This window comes from Capsella rubella, unplaced genomic scaffold (assembly GCF_000375325.1).
Source record: "Capsella rubella cultivar Monte Gargano unplaced genomic scaffold, Caprub1_0 scaffold_1, whole genome shotgun sequence".
In the NCBI taxonomy this organism is placed as follows: domain Eukaryota; kingdom Viridiplantae; phylum Streptophyta; class Magnoliopsida; order Brassicales; family Brassicaceae; genus Capsella; species Capsella rubella.
In genome coordinates, this window is record NW_006238923.1 from 18,376,609 (window position 1) to 18,395,451 (window position 18,843).

An 18,843-nucleotide genomic window follows, 5' to 3' on the forward strand; every position below is an offset into this window, starting at 1 on the left:
AACAAACAAAAAATATATAAAACATAATATCGAATCTGGCTTCATTGCGATACTAGAGGTGTTATTGTTTTTGAACGATGAGCGGTGCATAATATTTTGTAAACTAAGGAATTTTTTTATTTTTTTTGAGGCAGTTTTCGTTATTCCTTTATACACACGTTATTTCTTACTCCGATACATATCATAAATCAAATATTATATACATAGAAGACTTTAGATAAATAAAATCAAATAAAAAAGATTAAGGTCACTGATCAGAGAGTCCCAAAGTAAAGGAATGATATAATTTAAGGCCAAATGTCAAAGGAATTAACGACAGCCGTATTAGCTAATTGGGCTATTATGAAATAATCGGTAGGTCGTCATGGACCGACAAGACTAATTGGATTTAGGGGGGAAGAACATTAACATATGCTCTTAATGCACTTTTCAACCACAAAACACATACACACCGTGAACACCAAAAACTATATATTATAATTCCAAAAAAGAGGGAATGATTCTGGACTCAAGTGATTATTTTAAAGCAAAAAAAAAGGGTTAAGAGTCTAGAGGCAAATAAAAGTGGTGATGTCCTCTCGAGGATCCAAAAAAACATATTCAAGCGTTTTCACCAACGAGATATATTTATTCCACTCACACTAATATAGAAGAAAATAGTTCGCGGTTGAGTTTAAAGGACTCGACGAATCAATGGTGGTGGTCTTCATCGTCACCGTGACCATCTGGTGGTCCTCCTGGACCAACCACTTCGAGCTGCCAAACAACACATCAACCAAGTTTTAGAAAAAGATCTTCACCAACACTTGCTCTTGCAATTTGGAAGTTAAATTTTCTAAGAGTATTGAAAGCTAACCTCGAAGTATTGAGTGCACACTGGACATTCAAATGACTTTCCTTTCTCTAGCCAGAACCATACTACGTCGTGTTCATCCTCTGCATTATCAGGAGATAAAAGAACACAACAATTGATTGGTAAATGGAACAAACAATCATCAGCGTTTAACGAACAAATGACTAAGGAAAACTACTTAGAATATGCCATCCAAATGATAACTTACCGCCTTCACCACCAGGGCATCCGACAATTCTCTTGTCATAGTAGGACTTTACAACAGCGGGAGATTCCTGGAAATTGTAGATTTTAAAATCAAGAGGTTACCAAGAATGAGTCATAACACTAAACTCAATGACCTCTTAAATACAGTAATGCTAATATATATCAAGATTATGTTAAAATACAGAATTTGTCACATACTGGTGAAGTGTACTAATTAAACAAACAACCAAAAATTACCAAGAATCTGTCATAATAGGTAATAGCACATCACATATATCGAGACTATGTTAAATTACAGTTATGCTACCCTAATAAATCATTTAGATGATTTCACCAATTATAAGCATATAGGGATCTAAGTTAGCCACATAATAAGTCACTTAAGTATTGACTTTAGAATTTTCGTCATCATCATATAAGGAGTCATGAGTAGTAAGGAAGGTCTCTTGTTAGGTAACCAAGTCAAACCATTCAAATACCGTTAATTCTAATGAATATATCATAAACCTTGTTAGGTAACCAAGTCAAACCATTCAAATACCGTTAATTCTAATGAATATATCATAAACCTACCACCACACAGTTAGAAATAAAGTTACTAAACTTAAGCAGTCCTTCCACAACAATAATTATAGAAAAATGGGAACCATGCTATCAGAACTATTCTAAAGGGTAAATACCATGTAGGAGAAGTGATCAACTCCGCAAAGACTAATACTAGTTGGAGCTCAGTTGAAAGGTATATAAAAAGACCAAAACCAAACTCCCTAAAGATCAGAGGATAAAAGTTGATCCAAATAGGCGCAAAAAACAGCCAGAACCAATTCAAAGACAATGACCAGACATTACGTTTCAAACGATCTGATCATGCTGTTCCATGGTCACAGGAACATCTAGACTACGCCAATTATCCTAATTCGGTTTAACTGGACTATGTGTGGATACGCTTGATGGAGGTACACTGTCAAATGTAAACATGACATGTTCCCTAGAAATACGGATGAATTTAAATTTCACAGAAAAGTTGAGCTAAGATAATAAAAGTAACACCATTTTTCCTCATGATCTACAAATCGACTAACCTTTGTACCAAAAGGACCTTCAGGGTAATCGATGTCAAGCAGCCTCCTTCCCTACAAGCAGAGAACATAACAAATTCAAAACTAAGTTTGTTCCCTTGGTTAGAACCAATCAGCTATAAAAAATCAAAGTCAAATATGATCCATTGGTACTCCTGGACATACGAGAGGAGCATTTTATTATATAGAAGAGACAGACACTCATGATCACACAAAACTGCCAGAAATCAATAAACATAAGTGGTAAATCACCTCAAGTTCAGCTTCAAGCTCCTCTTTCTCATGTCCAGTTGCGATAGGCATTACATCCTGCACATTCTTCTTCACAGATGTTTCTGCTGAAAGATACAAACACAATGACAAGCCTTGCCTTGAGTACAGAGAAAAACACAAAATCTATGGAAACCAAAAACCATCTTAAACATGTTAATCTTCTTCTTCTAATACTTAGCAAACAACTTGAGACAGAGCCTTCAGATTTAATTAACTAGAAACAAAAGCATTCATTCAAAATCGATGTTGACATCGCATTAACTATATCTCTGGTACCAAATCCAGATTCAAAATATTATCGCACTGTTTTGATTTGGATATGTTCAATCCACAACACATATATAAAGCAATCAAACGCAAGATCTGATAACGAACAACAACAACAGAGAAAATGTTTGTTAGATACCTGATGCGGAGCTGAAATGGCGAGGGAACACAGATGAAGAAGCGGAAATGGTTGATCGATTGGTGGAGAGATGGAGGCCGACAGGCTTGGAGACGACCAATCGGCGAGAGGAAGCAGCGGCGGCGGAATCGGATGCTGTAGCTAGGGTTTTGAGATGAGACGAGACGATTCTTCTCCACATGGTGATGATCGTGAGGAAGATGATCAAAAGGGGGGTAAGTGTGTGATCTCAGGTCACCTCCTCTGGCTCTGCGACTCGAATGATCTTCTTCAACGCTTCTGTCTCTTCGGCGAAATGGCGCAGCCAGTGGGATGACACCTTTGGCTTTTCGGGAGAATCGTTCAATCGTGATTGACTTTGACACGTGCTGAATTTTTCACGCGTGCGGAGTAGATTTAAACTACCCTGTGGTGTGTTTTTTTTTTTTTAACTGATTTTTATTCAAGTAAAAACTCATGAAGTCATGACTTGCCCAAAAAAAAAAAAAAAATCATGAGATAAATTGAGAAGTTTCAAGGTTTGAATTAGAAATACTACATTCGACAAAAAAAAAAAAAATTAGAAATACTACATATGATCTTCTAATTCAGCAAAAACAAGATATACATGAAAAAAACAATTGATGATCATATTGGTTTTGGTGAATTAGAAGATCATATGATTATGCATATGTGTATCATCTGGTTTTGAGTTTATTCAGCAAAACTATCGTAAGCACACATTAATTTTCCAAGTTTATATTGAATATACAAACTAATGAACATTGTCGACTACCACATATATGTTAAAAATGGCTTTAATCCTTTTCCTAGTTCTTTTTTATGGATAAGACATATGAACATAAATGGCGTAATATCATTGGAAATATGAATTAATACTTCATAATTTATGTTAGTCTAGTGTAAAAGAAATTACACGATTCAAACTTTGGAAGTTTAGAATAAATCAAAAAAACAAAAAAAAAAATTGTCTATTAATTGCATATATAATTGTATATTGTAGATTTGAATTGCCGTGTTGACCATGGTGACTCTGACTATACGGCATTTAATCTTTAAAACCAAAGAACAAACGTGTATCAGAATACAGGATAAACTAATCATAATGTTTAATTACTTCCTTGTATTTTGGTTTTAGTGTAGAATGTCTTTTACAAAAAGATAAAAAAAAAAGATACATAGAAAAACGAGTAAATGAGTTGTAAAATTTTGCTTTGTAGTCTAATGGTTGAAGAACCATGTTTTGAATCTTTCTACTACGGTTTTAATCATGATTGATTATACTAGCATGTATCATAAATAAAAAATATATAGATCTAGTCCGTTGTTACAAAAAGGAAAAAGAAAAACACAAAAGCTAGCTAGTGAAATAGGTGAGTTATGAAAGTGGTTCTGTCGATGTGTAGGTGAGAAGTAACATGGGAATACTAGATAACATATATAACTCCAAGTTTGGCTATTATAAAAAGATTGGCTAAGAGATAAATAGATTAGGAGATTAGTCAAGTCGCACATTGATATTGTGAGGTTATCTCTTTCCCTAAGTTTGGGAAGCACCTAAGATCTGATCAACCTTAGATATATATAGAATAGGTATTTACATAACTCTGTTTTCTGAACAGACAAAATCTCAGATCTACGCCTATATACACCTAAGTAGCACAAGATTGAAGATACAAGACACAGTAGAAACGTCTTAATCCTCAAAAGAGATCCTGAAGGTCATGTGTGTTGTTGAGTCCGAGACGGAGAGACTCCAAGATGCGTTCAAACACAAGCACGTGGCAAGGGATTCGAAGCACTCCTTGCTGCTCGTACCCATACTCTTGAGCCGACCGTTTCAGCAACGCTACGAAAACGGGATGGTTGAGCAGCTCCGCATTCACCACGAACCGCTCCATCTCTTGGCCTACGTAGACAGGCACGTGTCCTTCGGGAACCCAAGATCTGTGTTTCTCCTGCTTCTTGGTGTGGCCACGACGGGATTCAGACCGGAGGAGGCTATACTGTGTCGAGTCCGCTACTCGCGATAGACGGCGGATAAGCTGTTTCATCGTTCAAAGCTGATTTCAAGAGACAAGAGAGTGAGAAGGTCCTCTTTATATAGAGAGAGATGAGGGTTAGTACTAAAACTAGAAAGGAGTAGTACTTGCTAGGTACACTCGTTAAAAAATATCTTTTTTAATTTACGTGAATTAAAGAAGTCGACGAGTCAGATTCAAAACAAAAATAATTTAAGTCGTACTGTCATAAATAGATTTCGTGGTTTCGTGGAAAAGAGGCTCTCTCCAATTGCCGTGGCCCGTAGACAATATATAGGAGAAGCTTTCTTAAAAATTAAATAGATAAGTCCAAAAATATAGTTTGAACTTTGAAATTTCTATAAAATATAGTTATCGATGAGTTCAAAACATGGTTTGTATGTATTTCAGCGGAATATAAAAGAATTAGGAAAAAACAACAAAAAAAGAAGAGGCGTAAAATGCGGGGAACGTATTTGGAGTGTCTGAAGAGTACAAAACTACAAATATACAATTCCGTGACTTGAAATGTCTCGCACCATGAGTTCGGTAAATGAATGAGGAAGTTAGAAGCATGGTAAAAGGCATATTCTCAAAGTCCTTCACCTTCGGAATTTGCTCATATCATGTACATATATATATATATATATATGCACACTCCAACTAGTATACTTTTCAAGTGTTAGGATTCGAATGATAAATACGCATATGTGTTATTTCATAGAGGAGGATAATGATATTATTATCTAAAGAGGATGAGTTAGTCAATCACGTGAAATGGAATTTTTTTTAGTGGAGATCATAAAAAGGCCGTACGGGTCCATACGTACCGAATGACCCACCCACCATAACTTATTGTATTAACGTGTCATACCAAAATCAACACGACTTTTCATTCTATAATTAAATGTAGCATGCTGCATGCATATACTGTATAGTATTATAGTGATATATATCTCAAATGGTTTTGAAATCATTTTCGTTAGTTGGTTTGGTTCATTAGTAGATTGGAGAACAACTATTTATTGCTCTCAAACGGCTTCATGCAAACCGAACTTTACTTTTCACTAATACGGCAAATAGTTGTGTGCACATACTAAATTAATCAACGCACTATACTGGTGAATTAATATATATATTTCTGAGACACTCGTATTTTAGAACTTAGACGAGCAATTTAATAGATAGAAAGTGTGAGAAGTGAGTAGATAGAATTGAGATAAATGCGAAAGCATGGGCGGCCCTTAACTGGCCAGCCGTACCCTCCATGCTACGGACACTTTGCTTTCAACTTTCGACTTTTATGTTTATCTATTATATATCAAAATCGCAGTATCAAAATCCCACGACGTTTTCGGATATTACCATACGTTGAAAACCAAAAAAATTAACGAGATTTTTAGCTAATACGAATGAGTTTGTTGTGGATCCTCACACACACATCTAATAAAAATCATATCTCTTATATAGTAAAAGAGAAGTACATTTAGGTTTTGGGTCGGGTCAATAAAAAAAAAATTTAACCCAAAAACTTCAATTGGATACTTTGCTAATGGATTACCCAAAAATTTTGGATACATCCGACACGATATTACAGGCATACATGTTTATTTAAAATTAAATTTCATTCCATATTTGTAGCTCACTCTATTATGAATTTAGATTCTGGAATCAAATATTATTCCTCGAAGATTAATGCATTCAATTATTTTAAGTTTGCCACATGCGAAAGATAAAAAAAAAATCATGTCCACGAGACTTTTCTTTGGTGAAAACATAAATTACCAAATTAAATTCAAATCAATACAAATGAAAAATTATGTTATAAAGATGTATCTACCACTTTAGTGACAAGTACGTTAGAATATTAATGTACAATAATATATATATATATATATATATATATATATATATATATATATATATATATATATATATATATACAATTTCTTTCTTTTGCATGACGTTCACCTTAACGAGGATCCATTCATAATATAAAATCGAAGATTAATGCATTCAATTATTTTAATTGAACTTAGTTACTGAACGTCCACATTATTAACTTAGGTACTACAAGTAGATAGTAACCTTTTTTTTTGGACAAAACTACAATTAGATAGTAACTAAAGTTCAATAAAATTAGATTATTGTATGATTAATGGATATGAGACAAGAAACCCGTTACTTCATTATTTTTAGCTCAAATCAGTCCCTTCATGTTTATTGAAACCTTTAAATTTTTAAAAATTAAAAATTATAGAATATTTAAAATATTAGAAACGGGTCAGAATATTTTTGCAACGGGTCATAACATGATTCACACCACATAATTTTTACAGTTAAATATTTTGTAATACCAAAAATAAATAGTATGCAAAATTATTCATTTTACGGGTCTTAAAGAACATAATTAAATAAAAAAAATTCAATGGTATATACAAAGTCTTATTAACAAAATATACTATTCAAATATTGATTAAATCGGATTTATAATATGAATAAGTTTTACTGATAAATTGTATTATATATCAAACTATATAACACAGTAATTCACAGGTGTTTTGTTAAACTCAGAATAATATAGTAGAGCGAGTAATCAATAGTATTTTTACGAATGCAATATGTTACAAGTTGATCATTCAAAACATACAGACATGTATGATTCACCATAATCAAATCTATTTATTTAACACAGTTTCATGTATTAATCAGACTCGCTACTGTTTTCGGATATATTCAATACAAACTTATTAGAAAAATTAGTTACGAAAATAGCAAAAAATAGAATATAAAAACAATATATTTATAAAGAAAAAAAATCTTAAAATACATTTGTATCACTTAGTAAATTAAAACATATTAATAATAGTCCGATAACTTTCCCCCGCGCTATAGCGCGGGTCCAATTCTAGTCTTATATAATAAGACAAGGTTTCTTCTTAACTTTGCCTCACAATGCGACATGTGTCGCTCTATGCTTCTGACATGTGTCATTTTTATTAATTTATAATCTAACATTTAATTTTTTTTTTTTTTATGATATTGTTGACTCCCATAATTGTTTTATGAAATTGTAACTCACATCACTTATCTTCTTATATACAGTATACTCATTCTCTCATTATATCATTCTCTCATTCTCTCATTATATCATTCTCTCATTCTCTCATTCTCTTCTTTATGAAATTTGTTTGCTTTGTTTATTTTTGTTGTATGAGTTTTGAAAAAAAAAATTATTATATAAAATTTCAACTGCAGAAACTTTTAGAGACTATATGATATATTGATATACATCTTACATTATTATAATTTATATTTTTTCCTTGAAAATTCATCTCTATTTTCTATTTTTGATTATCAACATATAAGTACATTCACTCCCTCTCTTCCATTATATTCATGTATCTTTAATATTTTTTCTATTTTTTATGTTCTTATGTGACATAAAAATCAATGAAATAATCATTTTAAAAATTTGATATAAATATCTTTAGAAAGTATGATACAAATCTAACATAGTATCTTATATTGGTTCCAATCATCGTACAACAAGAGAATTAAGTTATAAAGATCCATTTTTATATAAGCATTTTCTTTTTTGATTATGAAATATCTAATTAAATAATTTATTGTAACACAATTTCCAAAATAATATATTATTACCTCTTTCTTATTCAAATAATTCTTAACTCACACTTTAATATAAAAACTGAAATAATATAAATTTGCATTAGCTATATTTTTCTACTCAATTTTATTCAACACACAATAAATTAGAATTAGCTCGCACAATCAAGAAAATACTTATATCCCTATATTAGTAAAAGAGAAGTACAAAATAGTCTTCCGGATCGGGTCAAATTAAGAAAATAACTGAAAATTCAAATTGGATCTTTGATAAATGGATAGTTAAATGGATTCGGGTTAGACCCATAGCCGAATTTAATGCTTAATCGTTTATAATATTGCGTCATTAATGCTATAATTGTCTCATTAATCGTTTCTTAATTTCGCTTTCTTAAAAAAAGGTAACACTAATTAATTTATTCTACTGACATATTCCTAATTGTTATTAGATGATTATATTACGGGATTGTATGTTGATACAGTTAAAGTAATTAGATACTAATCTTCAAATAATTTTTAAAAACGTAATTAAATTATTTTTAAAGCATGAAATAAGCAAAACTAACCATATATATATGATAATAAATTATTTGATTACGGATATGAATAATATTTTTTAACAAACCAACCATGTCTAACGCAGACCTATTGAAAGAATATTGAAAGAATTATGCAAGTATATATTGTCTCCTTAATCAATTTTACATGTAAACAAAAAAAATTAAATAACAAAATTTTATTAGTAAAGACATGGTACCATTATTATAAAATTTTATTATAACTGTATTTATTTGTTTTTTTAACACAATTGTATTTATTTGTTATAGTCAAATTTAACACCAGAGATTGAAATTTGTATAAATACCAATATTCCCTTTGCAAAAACAAATGACTTACAATTTACCAAAAAAAAAAAAAACAAATGACTTACATTCAACTAATTATAATATATCACCGCTCAACTCACGACTATTTATCTCTATATTAGTAAAAGAGAAGTACAAAATAGAATAGGGGTCGGGTCAAAATTAAAAAATTAGCCCGATTTCAACAATTGGATACTTCAAAAGTGGATATTAAATTGGGTTTGGATACATACATCGGATACTTTCCATATCTAATTTTAGGATTGTAGTATTTCCATAACTAATTATAGGATTTCCAAATATTTCTCTAACTAATTTAATATAATCTATTAAAATAATAATTATTCTTCTTTCACTTTTATTTAATCTTATTTTTAATTAATGATATTGTACTATATAATATAAATATTTAATAAAAAATTAACTTTTTTTTGCATATACTGCAATTTGAATTTTTCAAAACGGACATATAGTACTCAACTACACTCGATTAAATGTTTTGGACAATGGTTTAAAATCATTATTAGTATGACCAATATTAAAACCATTGTTACATGAGCATATTTAAATTTTTTAAAAGTTTCAAAATATTGTGATTAAAATGTTCAAATATATTAAAAAATTTAGAATTTAAAATATTGAAAAAAAAATTTAAGACATAAATGTAATTTTGGAGACATCATTTTTATTGATAAAATATATTATATATCAAACTATTTAAAATTTAGATAGTTCACGGGTAGTTTGTTATAATCACAATTATAATGATAAAGCGAGTTATGAATAATGTTTTTTACGAAATGAATTCTGTTATAGGTTGGTCATTCAAAAATTTTATTGTAAATATGTAATTTTTACGTATATTCCTATTTCTACTACAAAATGGTCAAAATGAATATTTTATCGAGAAATATTATTTCGTGCTGTTGAATTTTCACCGTGTTTTAGTTGTATCAAAACTCAATATATAATTATTTACTCACTTTTTCTTTTATTATTTTATTTAAACTTATTATACAAATATATGATTCATCGTAATTGATTGGATTGCAATAAAATTAAAATGTAACATATTATAATCCGTTAAAGGTTATATATATATATATATATATATATAATTATTTCCCCCGCGCTGTAGCGCGGGTCCGAACCTAGTTATACTTATATTTTTATACTTATGAATGAAGAAAATTTGATACAACACATATGTTAATATAACAGTTTTGATTGCTATATAAATAAAAATTTCGATTTAAAACATTTATCAAATAATGTTTTCTTATTTTTTTAATCTCAAATATTTTTTGTAATTCATTTTAATATATCTGTCATTATATTTAGTTTTTGTGATCAAATAGACTATTATATAAAAAAATTATAATATTTAGTTTATTTAAAATTTGCAGTCAAAGTGTTAAAAATATATATATACTTGCTTACAAAAAAATTGGTCCCTAATTTTTCCCTTAAAGATCATACATTTTATGAAAGTTATATTTAATTTAATTCATTAATTAAATTATGATAATTAATAACGTATTAATTATGATAATTATGATAATTAATAACGTATTAATTACACAATAATATCATACCCCACTCTACACTCTTAGTAACTTAACCTCATTTGCTAAAATAGATAATAATTTTTATATTCATAATAATACAAATATCTATCCAAGTTATTTTCCTAAAGAAACCGAACATATAGTTAGTATTGTTGTCGTGTACATATAATAGACGTCATGTACATTTTTTAATAATTTCTTTTTGTATTTACATTTTCTTTAAAATTTTATAAATTGATTAGATTTTCTTTCTATTTGGTAATTTATATTTATAAATAATATTATAATAGTAAGCAGAGTTAAAATTTTATTTTTATCAAATGAAAAGGGCAAAAACCTAAAAATTTGCCATCATGTACATATAATAGATAGATGTCGTTGTTCATCTTCTCTTTTAATTTTGATGTAAACATGTTATGCTATTTTAGTTTGGATTCATTTATTTAGCTTTTATAATAATGTAAATCTTCATGCATATTTGTTTAAAAAAAATTAGTAGTAAGTTTAAAACTAAACTAATGCTACATTAAAAAGTCTATATATATATATATATATATATATATATATATATATTCTCATCTACCTCCTATGTCAGCTTCCTTTACAATCAAATAGAATATAAAAATATCAAAGTTCTTCTTCTCATGTAATCTTCTTTTGTTTATTTGGCTTATGATCTCTCTTTTTAGTTTTTACATAACTATAATTTAAATGCTTTTATAATCTAAATTGAAAAATCTTTTCTAAATAAAGTTTAAAACAATATAATATGTTTCAAATGAAATCTTTTAATTTGATATTTTGAAAAGTTTAACTTGATCATTTTTAAAATTTAAGTTACTTTTAGGTTGATAAAATATAAGGTGAGTAACAAATGCTCATAATTTTGTATTCGCTAATTTTGTATTACTTTGTTTAGATCTCATTCAGTCCTATATTTTCCAAATATACTTTTAGTTTATTTTTAATGTTTACAATGTACACAAAATATGTTTTATACTAATTTTGCGATCGCGTTCAATGTTTTTTTGCGTTAATTATTTTGTTTTAAACATAATAATTAATATTATATTGTAATACACATAATGAATATAAACATATTATTTTGTTTTAAAATTATTTTCAAAACATATAATAACAATTATACACATATATAATTTAATATAATTTTTAATTAATATTTTATGTATAACCCACGCATCGCGTGGGCAACTTTCTAGTAAACAATATTACAAAAAAACTAAATCTCGTCTTACTGAATCAATTTGATTCCAAATCAATCAATTTTCAAAGTTTTAAGTTGTATCTCCCATATACAAGGTCATTTGCCATATTTTCATACTAAAAATACGAGAGAAGAACCGACTGTGAATTAAGTTTTAATTTTATTTTTGGATACATATTTTTTATTATAATATGTTTCCCTATATAACTTTTTTATGAAAAAGTTTTGTAGAACTTGAAGGTGATAACACCAATGTTATCCGGCTCGTAAATGGATATAGAACAACCCCACGACTGCATCACTATCCCCAAGGCCCAAACTATTGAGCAATGGAGATCAATGTTTACATTTACGAACCGAGAACCTAATGAATGCTCTGACCAATTGGCACGGAAAGTGTTAATTTATCCATCACTGGAAAGAGGCTAATTATAGTTTGTTAGTCAACATTTCAATTGGACTATAATTATCATAATCACTAGGGATATCATGATATAGTAGTCAAAATAGTTCAATGGAGAAGAGTACATTATTGAAAGCTGATCAGTCTTGTTTACAGAGCCTTTCTTCCCTACATTTGCAACCAAAAAAAAATCTATGGGCCTTCTTTGGCGGTCGAACTGCTCTGGTGCCCTAAAATTTATTAAAGAGAGTATTTTTTTTTTTTAATTTCAAGATCTAAGAAGAGTTATGTTTGAGTTGACCGAAAACATTGTTATTTAAACAAAGTTCGAACTTACTCACAAAAGTTATACAAATATTTCTAGATTTACCCATTTTAATCAAAATACTAATTACTATCAAAAGTTCAAAACAAAGAATTATTTTATTTTATTTTATTTGTTATGGTGATACAAAATTTCAACAACAAAAAAATTATCTTTAGTTTTCTATGCACCAGAATTTCATGTTTTAGAACAATTTAACGTTCTAGTAATATTATTTAGTTGATGTATATTATAGGTTGATTATTTCATTTTTTCAGGATGCTTTTCTATTATTGTATAGGTTGATGTGGTTTTTAATTAGAATACGTTTTCTATTAAAATTTGATACATATCATCAAATGAGACAGGTCATGAATTGCTTATGGAACGAAGATTGCTGCTTTGACGAGTAATATAAGTTATAAAACGACCCATAATGTACGCTAATATGACAAGGGATACGGAACTTAAACCTCCAACAAATTTCACATGCAACAATTTAAACTCTTTTTAAAGGAATTGTAACACTCATCTGAATTATTAAATCGAATATAAATTATGTTTAAGGAACATATATTCTCACGCAGACATGTCCTTAAACTCAAAGTCTCTAATGTCATTTATTAGAAAACAAATTAAGACAGCGAGGTGGAGAACATGGAGGATCAAATTCAATATATACTGCAAAATGTACGTAACCAGTTTACTTGAATCTCCATGCAAGTCCCATGCACTCAAACCCTTGTATATAAACTCCTCCAAGTTCATCGTTTAATCATCATCTCAAAACAAAAGAAAATACAAAACCATATACATAGCTCAACCATGGCAATTTCAAAAGCTCACTACTCTCTAGCCATCCTTGTCGTTCTCTTTGCCGTTTCGAGTAGTCAAAAAGTCTGCAATCCAGCATGCAAGGCCAAAGAACCTTTCCACTGTGACAAAACTGCTGCATTCAACCGAACCGGCTTTCCCAAGAATTTCACTTTTGGTGCAGCTACTTCTGCATACCAGGTATGTATACATAACATTTCTCATATTCTTTTTATTTTTAACAATATATATACAACATGATTCAATTCGTTCTACCAGATTGAAGGTGCTGCACATAGAGCACTTAACGGATGGGACTATTTCACTCATAGATATCCAGGTGATCATATACCGGATAATTTATTAGCTAGCATGCACCTCAATATATGATAAAACGTATAAGTGTTAAAAAAGAAGTATCATGTTCATATTTTTTGGTTTGTTGTATATACAGAAAAAGTTCCAGATCGCAGTTCAGGAGATCTTGCTTGTGATTCGTATGATCTTTACAAGGTGAGCGAGAGGCTATTAATGAAGAAGAATGTGTATATATGATTTATTTGTTCACTTTTTTAGTTTTTTTTTAACTTTAGAACTTTCATAATTAATCTTGAACAGGATGATGTCAAACTACTGAAAAGAATGAATGTTCAAGCATACCGACTCTCAATAGCATGGTCAAGGGTCTTACCAAGTAAATATCATATTAAACCCATATAAACACATCTCTTTAATTCATATTTTCATCTATTTAAAAGATACAATTAACTAAATATATAATGACACATGATCTTTGTGACTATATACTAATCCTAGAGGGAAGACTTATTGGGGGAGTGGACGAGAACGGGATCACATACTACAACAATCTCATTAACGAGTTGAAAGCAAATGGTAAATTTGAATTTTAAGTATCTAGCTTAAAATGCATTTTTAATCATTGTATTATATTTGTGATTCAAATATTTTACTTACGTACGTGAATATTAACAGGCATCGAACCATATGTGACTATATTTCATTGGGATGTTCCCCAGACTTTAGAAGACGAATACGGTGGCTTCTTAAGCCCACGTATAGTGTAAGTTCATGCATTAACGGCCGATTTCAATTCTAACCTTGCTTTCATTTTGTTACATCACTATCAGATCTATATATGTCTAATATGTTACGATACATGAATAGGGAGGATTACACAAACTATGCTGAGCTTCTATTCCAAAGATTTGGAGACAGGGTCAAATTTTGGATCACTTTAAATCAGCCTTTCTCTCTCGCAACCAAAGGTTATGGAGATGGATCGTATCCACCAGGACGGTGCACTGGTTGTGAATTTGGAGGAGATTCTGGAACTGAACCTTATATAGTTGCACATCACCAACTTCTAGCTCATGCAAAAGCTGTCTCTTTATACCGGAAAAGATATCAGGTATTATATACATTAATGTCAATAATCTCTCATAATTTATTTATAAGGTATTGGTTTTATATACATTTTCGATGTTCATGCATAATGGATGCAGAAATTTCAAGGTGGTAAGATAGGAACAACCTTGATCGGGAGATGGTTCACCCCACTAGACGAAAACAGCAATCTCGACAAGGCTGCTGCAAAACGAGCATTCGATTTCTTCGTTGGATGGTATATACATGTTCAATTAAAATGATTCTCAAAAGTCACACACACACACACACACATTTTTTCTATCAAATACTAATTTGGATACTTTTTTTTTTATCAAATACTAATTTTTTCTTACCTATATGAATTAGGTTCATGGATCCATTGGTGTACGGAGAATATCCAAAGATAATGAGAGAGATGGTAGGAGATAGATTGCCTGAATTCACACCTCAGGAATCAGCTTTAGTTAAAGGATCACTTGATTTTCTAGGGTTGAATTATTACGTTACACAATATGCAACCGACGCACCTCCTCCGACAGAACCTAGCGCCATAACCGATCCACGAGTTACTCTTGGATGTATGTAAAACAACATTTTTTTGTATATATTTTGTATATTTTTAGTCTAATTATCTACACTCGTTGTCCCTTTACTTGGTTTTTCAGTTTATCGCAATGGAATTCCTATCGGTGTTGTGGTAAGTATTTTGACTTTTAAATTTTGAAAAACGTTTTTATATTCAAAAGATTACAACTTTGATATGACTCTTTCTTATACATATAGGCTCCTAGCTTCGTCTACTATCCTCCAGGGTTCCGTCAGATTCTAAACTACATCAAAGACAACTACAAAAATCCACTCACCTACATCACCGAAAACGGTATGTACATATATCATTTCGTGTTGCATGTATATATTTTCTTTAACAAATGAACAAAAAATAAGAATAATGTATTATGATAAACATTAATTCTTATGTTAAATTTGCAGGAGTCGCTGATCTTGATCTTGGTAACGTAACGCTTCCAGTTGCTCTTGCCGATAATGGACGAATTCAAAACCATTGCAGCCATCTTTCTTGTCTCAAATGCTCCATCGAGTGAGTAGTTATAGATAATTCGTAGTTTATATGATATATGTTCTTTCCTCGACTAGTGCACTATAAAAATGTTAATACACCTAACTAAACTACTTTTCAAATTATTATAGGGATGGAAGCAACGTAGCAGGATATTTTGCATGGTCATTGATGGACAATTATGAATTTGGAAATGGTTACACTCTCCGGTTTGGGATGAATTGGGTCAACTTCACTAATCCTGCTGATCGCAAAGAAAAAGCTTCTGGCAAATGGTTCTCTAAGTTCATCGCAAAATAAGTCCGAAGCCTATAAATGAATAGAACTCACTTCCATATGTCCAACATCGAATGTAATAAATATTGTACTATATTGTACTATATTTATCGTGTATCCATCTTACTATTGAAAGTTGTGTACGTGTTGTAATAATCGACCTTAATTATAGGTCACTAAAATTTGTATGAAGTTTTTTATTGTCCTTGTTCTATATATATACTCTTGCTAAGTATAATATCTCAGAAAAATAGAAAATTTCCCAAACAAAAAACCCTTGTTTTTACATCAAAAACATTTTTTTTTTTTAATTTGAAAATGCTTTGGTAGTTTCGAAAAACTCGAAGAGATCTTTTGACGTTTTGATCTTCGAAAAGAGTCATTCTCTCGTGTTTGCGTTGATTATCAAAGGAAACATCTTGGGGTCATATCTTGTTTCTCGAGTGGCTCCAGCAATGGAATTCACAAGTGGCCATAACTTCAGCATCTCAAGGAGCTTCTCTTTCAGCGACTAATTAATGAGTAATGAGGATTCCATATATGGTAATGAAGTTTACTTTTTAATGGACGAAACCATACGTATTTATTTTCGAGACTGATAATAATCTAACGTAGACTAGTTCTTGTTTGTACAAAATCAATTCGTGATGGGCAAAACCTAAATGCAAAATTACATCAGTTTTGAAAACTATTTTGTCCGTAAATTACTAATACTACGTCCCCCACCACCGACCGCTATCACTATCACCATTTCAAAAAAATGAATAATTTTGAACTCAAGTTGTATTGAGAAAATACTAATCAAACAAAACGATTCTTTCACATTTAAACAAATAAAAACATTCCTCTATACAAAAAAAAAATAAAAGTGCAGAACAAGACATTTGCAAATTGACGATACTAATCGTTGGACGCGTTTAGACTTTATCCATCTCCCAAAAATGTCGTCACGTTCCAATGCTTCCGCGTGTGTCCACCATATACATACCACCGTTCACAATTTGTATCCCTCCCTAACCGTTTCCATATTGTGCATATCCAAATGTAAACCATAGCCATGTGTAAACCTCATCTTAGCAAATCATATACCAAAAAAAAGAAAAGAAAAAAAAAGAACCAAAAACACGATTTTGTCAGTAAGTCTGACTCAACCGACCACTGTCAGAAACTCACATTACAAACATTTAAGTTTGTTTTGTACCCAAGAAAATCGCATTAACCCAAACGGCTCTTTCACGTTTAAATTAATAAATATAAATTCTTTTTTCTTTCGTGTTTGAGAAAAAAACAAAGAAAAAAAATTATTCTTTCGTAGAAAGTGCCATATCCCAAAGACCCAAACCCAAAGCGTGTAGACTTATCCCATTTGATAGAAGGCCACAATCTACTGCTTCCACGTCCACCTTAAACTTCCGTGCACAAGCTCAAATTGGTAATTCCTATAATACCCTCGTTCCTTCCGTTATATTCAAACGTACCATCTCCATCTTCATTGTGGAGTATAATTTGAAAAACTAAAATCACCAAATCTCTTCTACGTTTCTTTGTTTCTAAATCTACATTTTCACTTTCCATGGCTTTGGTTATCTCCTGCTCCGCTCTACCCACGATCCGAGCATCTTCCGGATCCGGATCTTTGAAAAACCCGGATTCAAACCGTAAGAAATCTGCTTCTTGGTGGGCGCCTCTCTTCGGTATATCCTCCGAGCCAGACTACCTCAACATCCAAGGCTCAGTCTCAGGCTCTACCGTGGATCCGGATTCGATTCCGGATAAAATCGATGTCTCCGGGTCGGGTCAGACTCAGAAGCTCCGTCGCGGCTGTCTCACGGAGGAGAAAGCTAAGCAGCTGAGGAGGAAAACAGCAGAAGCTTCCACGTTTCACGATGTTATGTATCATTCCGCCATTGCGTCTCGTCTTGCTTCTGATCTCTCCAGCCGGGTCGAAGATTGAAAACGGATCCGGGTCAGATCTGGAGATGAATCTTTTTTTTAATTTCAGTGTTCGTGTAGGATGCAGACCATCTTCTATCGGTGCACCTTTTTCATAAGAACCGTTGGATTGTGTTTGGTCTTTATTGTGTTGTAAATTCTGGTTCCTCAGGAACCGTTGGATGATCGTTAATTTCCGTTGATTTCTGTTTTTTCTGTAAACAACCGTTGGATGATCTCCTACTTTAGTTCGTTTAGACATTTCTTGTCACACTATTACACTAATCTGCAGCTCTTTCATCTAATCTCAATATTAAGTAATGTTATTACATTTAGTAATCTCTACTTCAGAACTATAATATTTGTGATTTTGTTTGCTGAGAAGCCAACATTAACTAGAACTACTCCAAATCTTGGTGATGACCGTGAAGTTGTTTTGGTCTAATTAACTACCACCTATGTCTTGTCGGGACCTTGTGCCTCGAATCCACTATCAGTTATAGGT

At 31.0% G+C, this 18,843-nt stretch overlaps 4 protein-coding genes across 6 annotated transcripts; 2 read left to right on the forward strand and 2 right to left on the reverse strand.

Moving 5' to 3' along the window:
• Positions 1-454: 454 nt before the first annotated feature.
• Positions 455-3,146, reverse strand: LOC17900460 (cytochrome c oxidase subunit 5b-1, mitochondrial). 2 transcript variants are annotated; one of them, XM_006305642.2, is made up of 6 exons: positions 2,819-3,146; positions 2,392-2,474; positions 2,143-2,193; positions 1,062-1,128; positions 857-936; positions 455-756 (listed from the first exon to the last, which is right to left on the reverse strand). In XM_006305642.2, the coding sequence occupies exons 1-6, from the start codon at positions 2,997-2,999 to the stop codon at positions 691-693; spliced, it is 528 nt and encodes a 175-aa protein (XP_006305704.1). In that variant the 5' UTR covers positions 3,000-3,146; the 3' UTR covers positions 455-690. The 2 variants fall into 2 exon arrangements, with proteins under 2 accessions (XP_006305704.1, XP_006305705.1); XM_006305643.2 differs by having other exon boundaries at positions 2,392-2,477; positions 2,819-3,145.
• A 1,140-nt stretch (positions 3,147-4,286) lies between these two features.
• LOC17898563 (auxin-responsive protein SAUR71) lies at positions 4,287-4,942 on the reverse strand. The gene has a single exon (XM_006305929.2). It carries the CDS (start codon positions 4,870-4,872, stop codon positions 4,522-4,524), a length of 351 nt encoding a protein of 116 aa, XP_006305991.1. The 5' UTR covers positions 4,873-4,942; the 3' UTR covers positions 4,287-4,521.
• Positions 4,943-13,657: 8,715 nt separating this feature from the next.
• LOC17899749 (myrosinase 4) lies at positions 13,658-16,606 on the forward strand. 2 transcript variants are annotated; one of them, XM_006303666.2, is made up of 13 exons: positions 13,658-13,846; positions 13,925-13,985; positions 14,100-14,158; positions 14,264-14,339; positions 14,462-14,539; positions 14,639-14,726; positions 14,831-15,074; positions 15,169-15,287; positions 15,419-15,630; positions 15,718-15,749; positions 15,836-15,932; positions 16,043-16,151; positions 16,262-16,606. In XM_006303666.2, exons 1-13 carry the CDS (start codon positions 13,658-13,660, stop codon positions 16,428-16,430), a joined length of 1,533 nt encoding a protein of 510 aa, XP_006303728.1. In that variant the 3' UTR covers positions 16,431-16,606. The 2 variants fall into 2 exon arrangements, with proteins under 2 accessions (XP_006303728.1, XP_023632601.1); XM_023776833.1 differs by having other exon boundaries at positions 15,718-15,746.
• Positions 16,607-17,848: 1,242 nt separating this feature from the next.
• On the forward strand, positions 17,849-18,660 carry LOC17899052. The gene has a single exon (XM_006305718.2). The coding sequence runs from the start codon at positions 17,980-17,982 to the stop codon at positions 18,358-18,360; it is 381 nt and encodes a 126-aa protein (XP_006305780.1). The 5' UTR covers positions 17,849-17,979; the 3' UTR covers positions 18,361-18,660.
• The last annotated feature ends 183 nt before the right edge of the window (positions 18,661-18,843 follow it).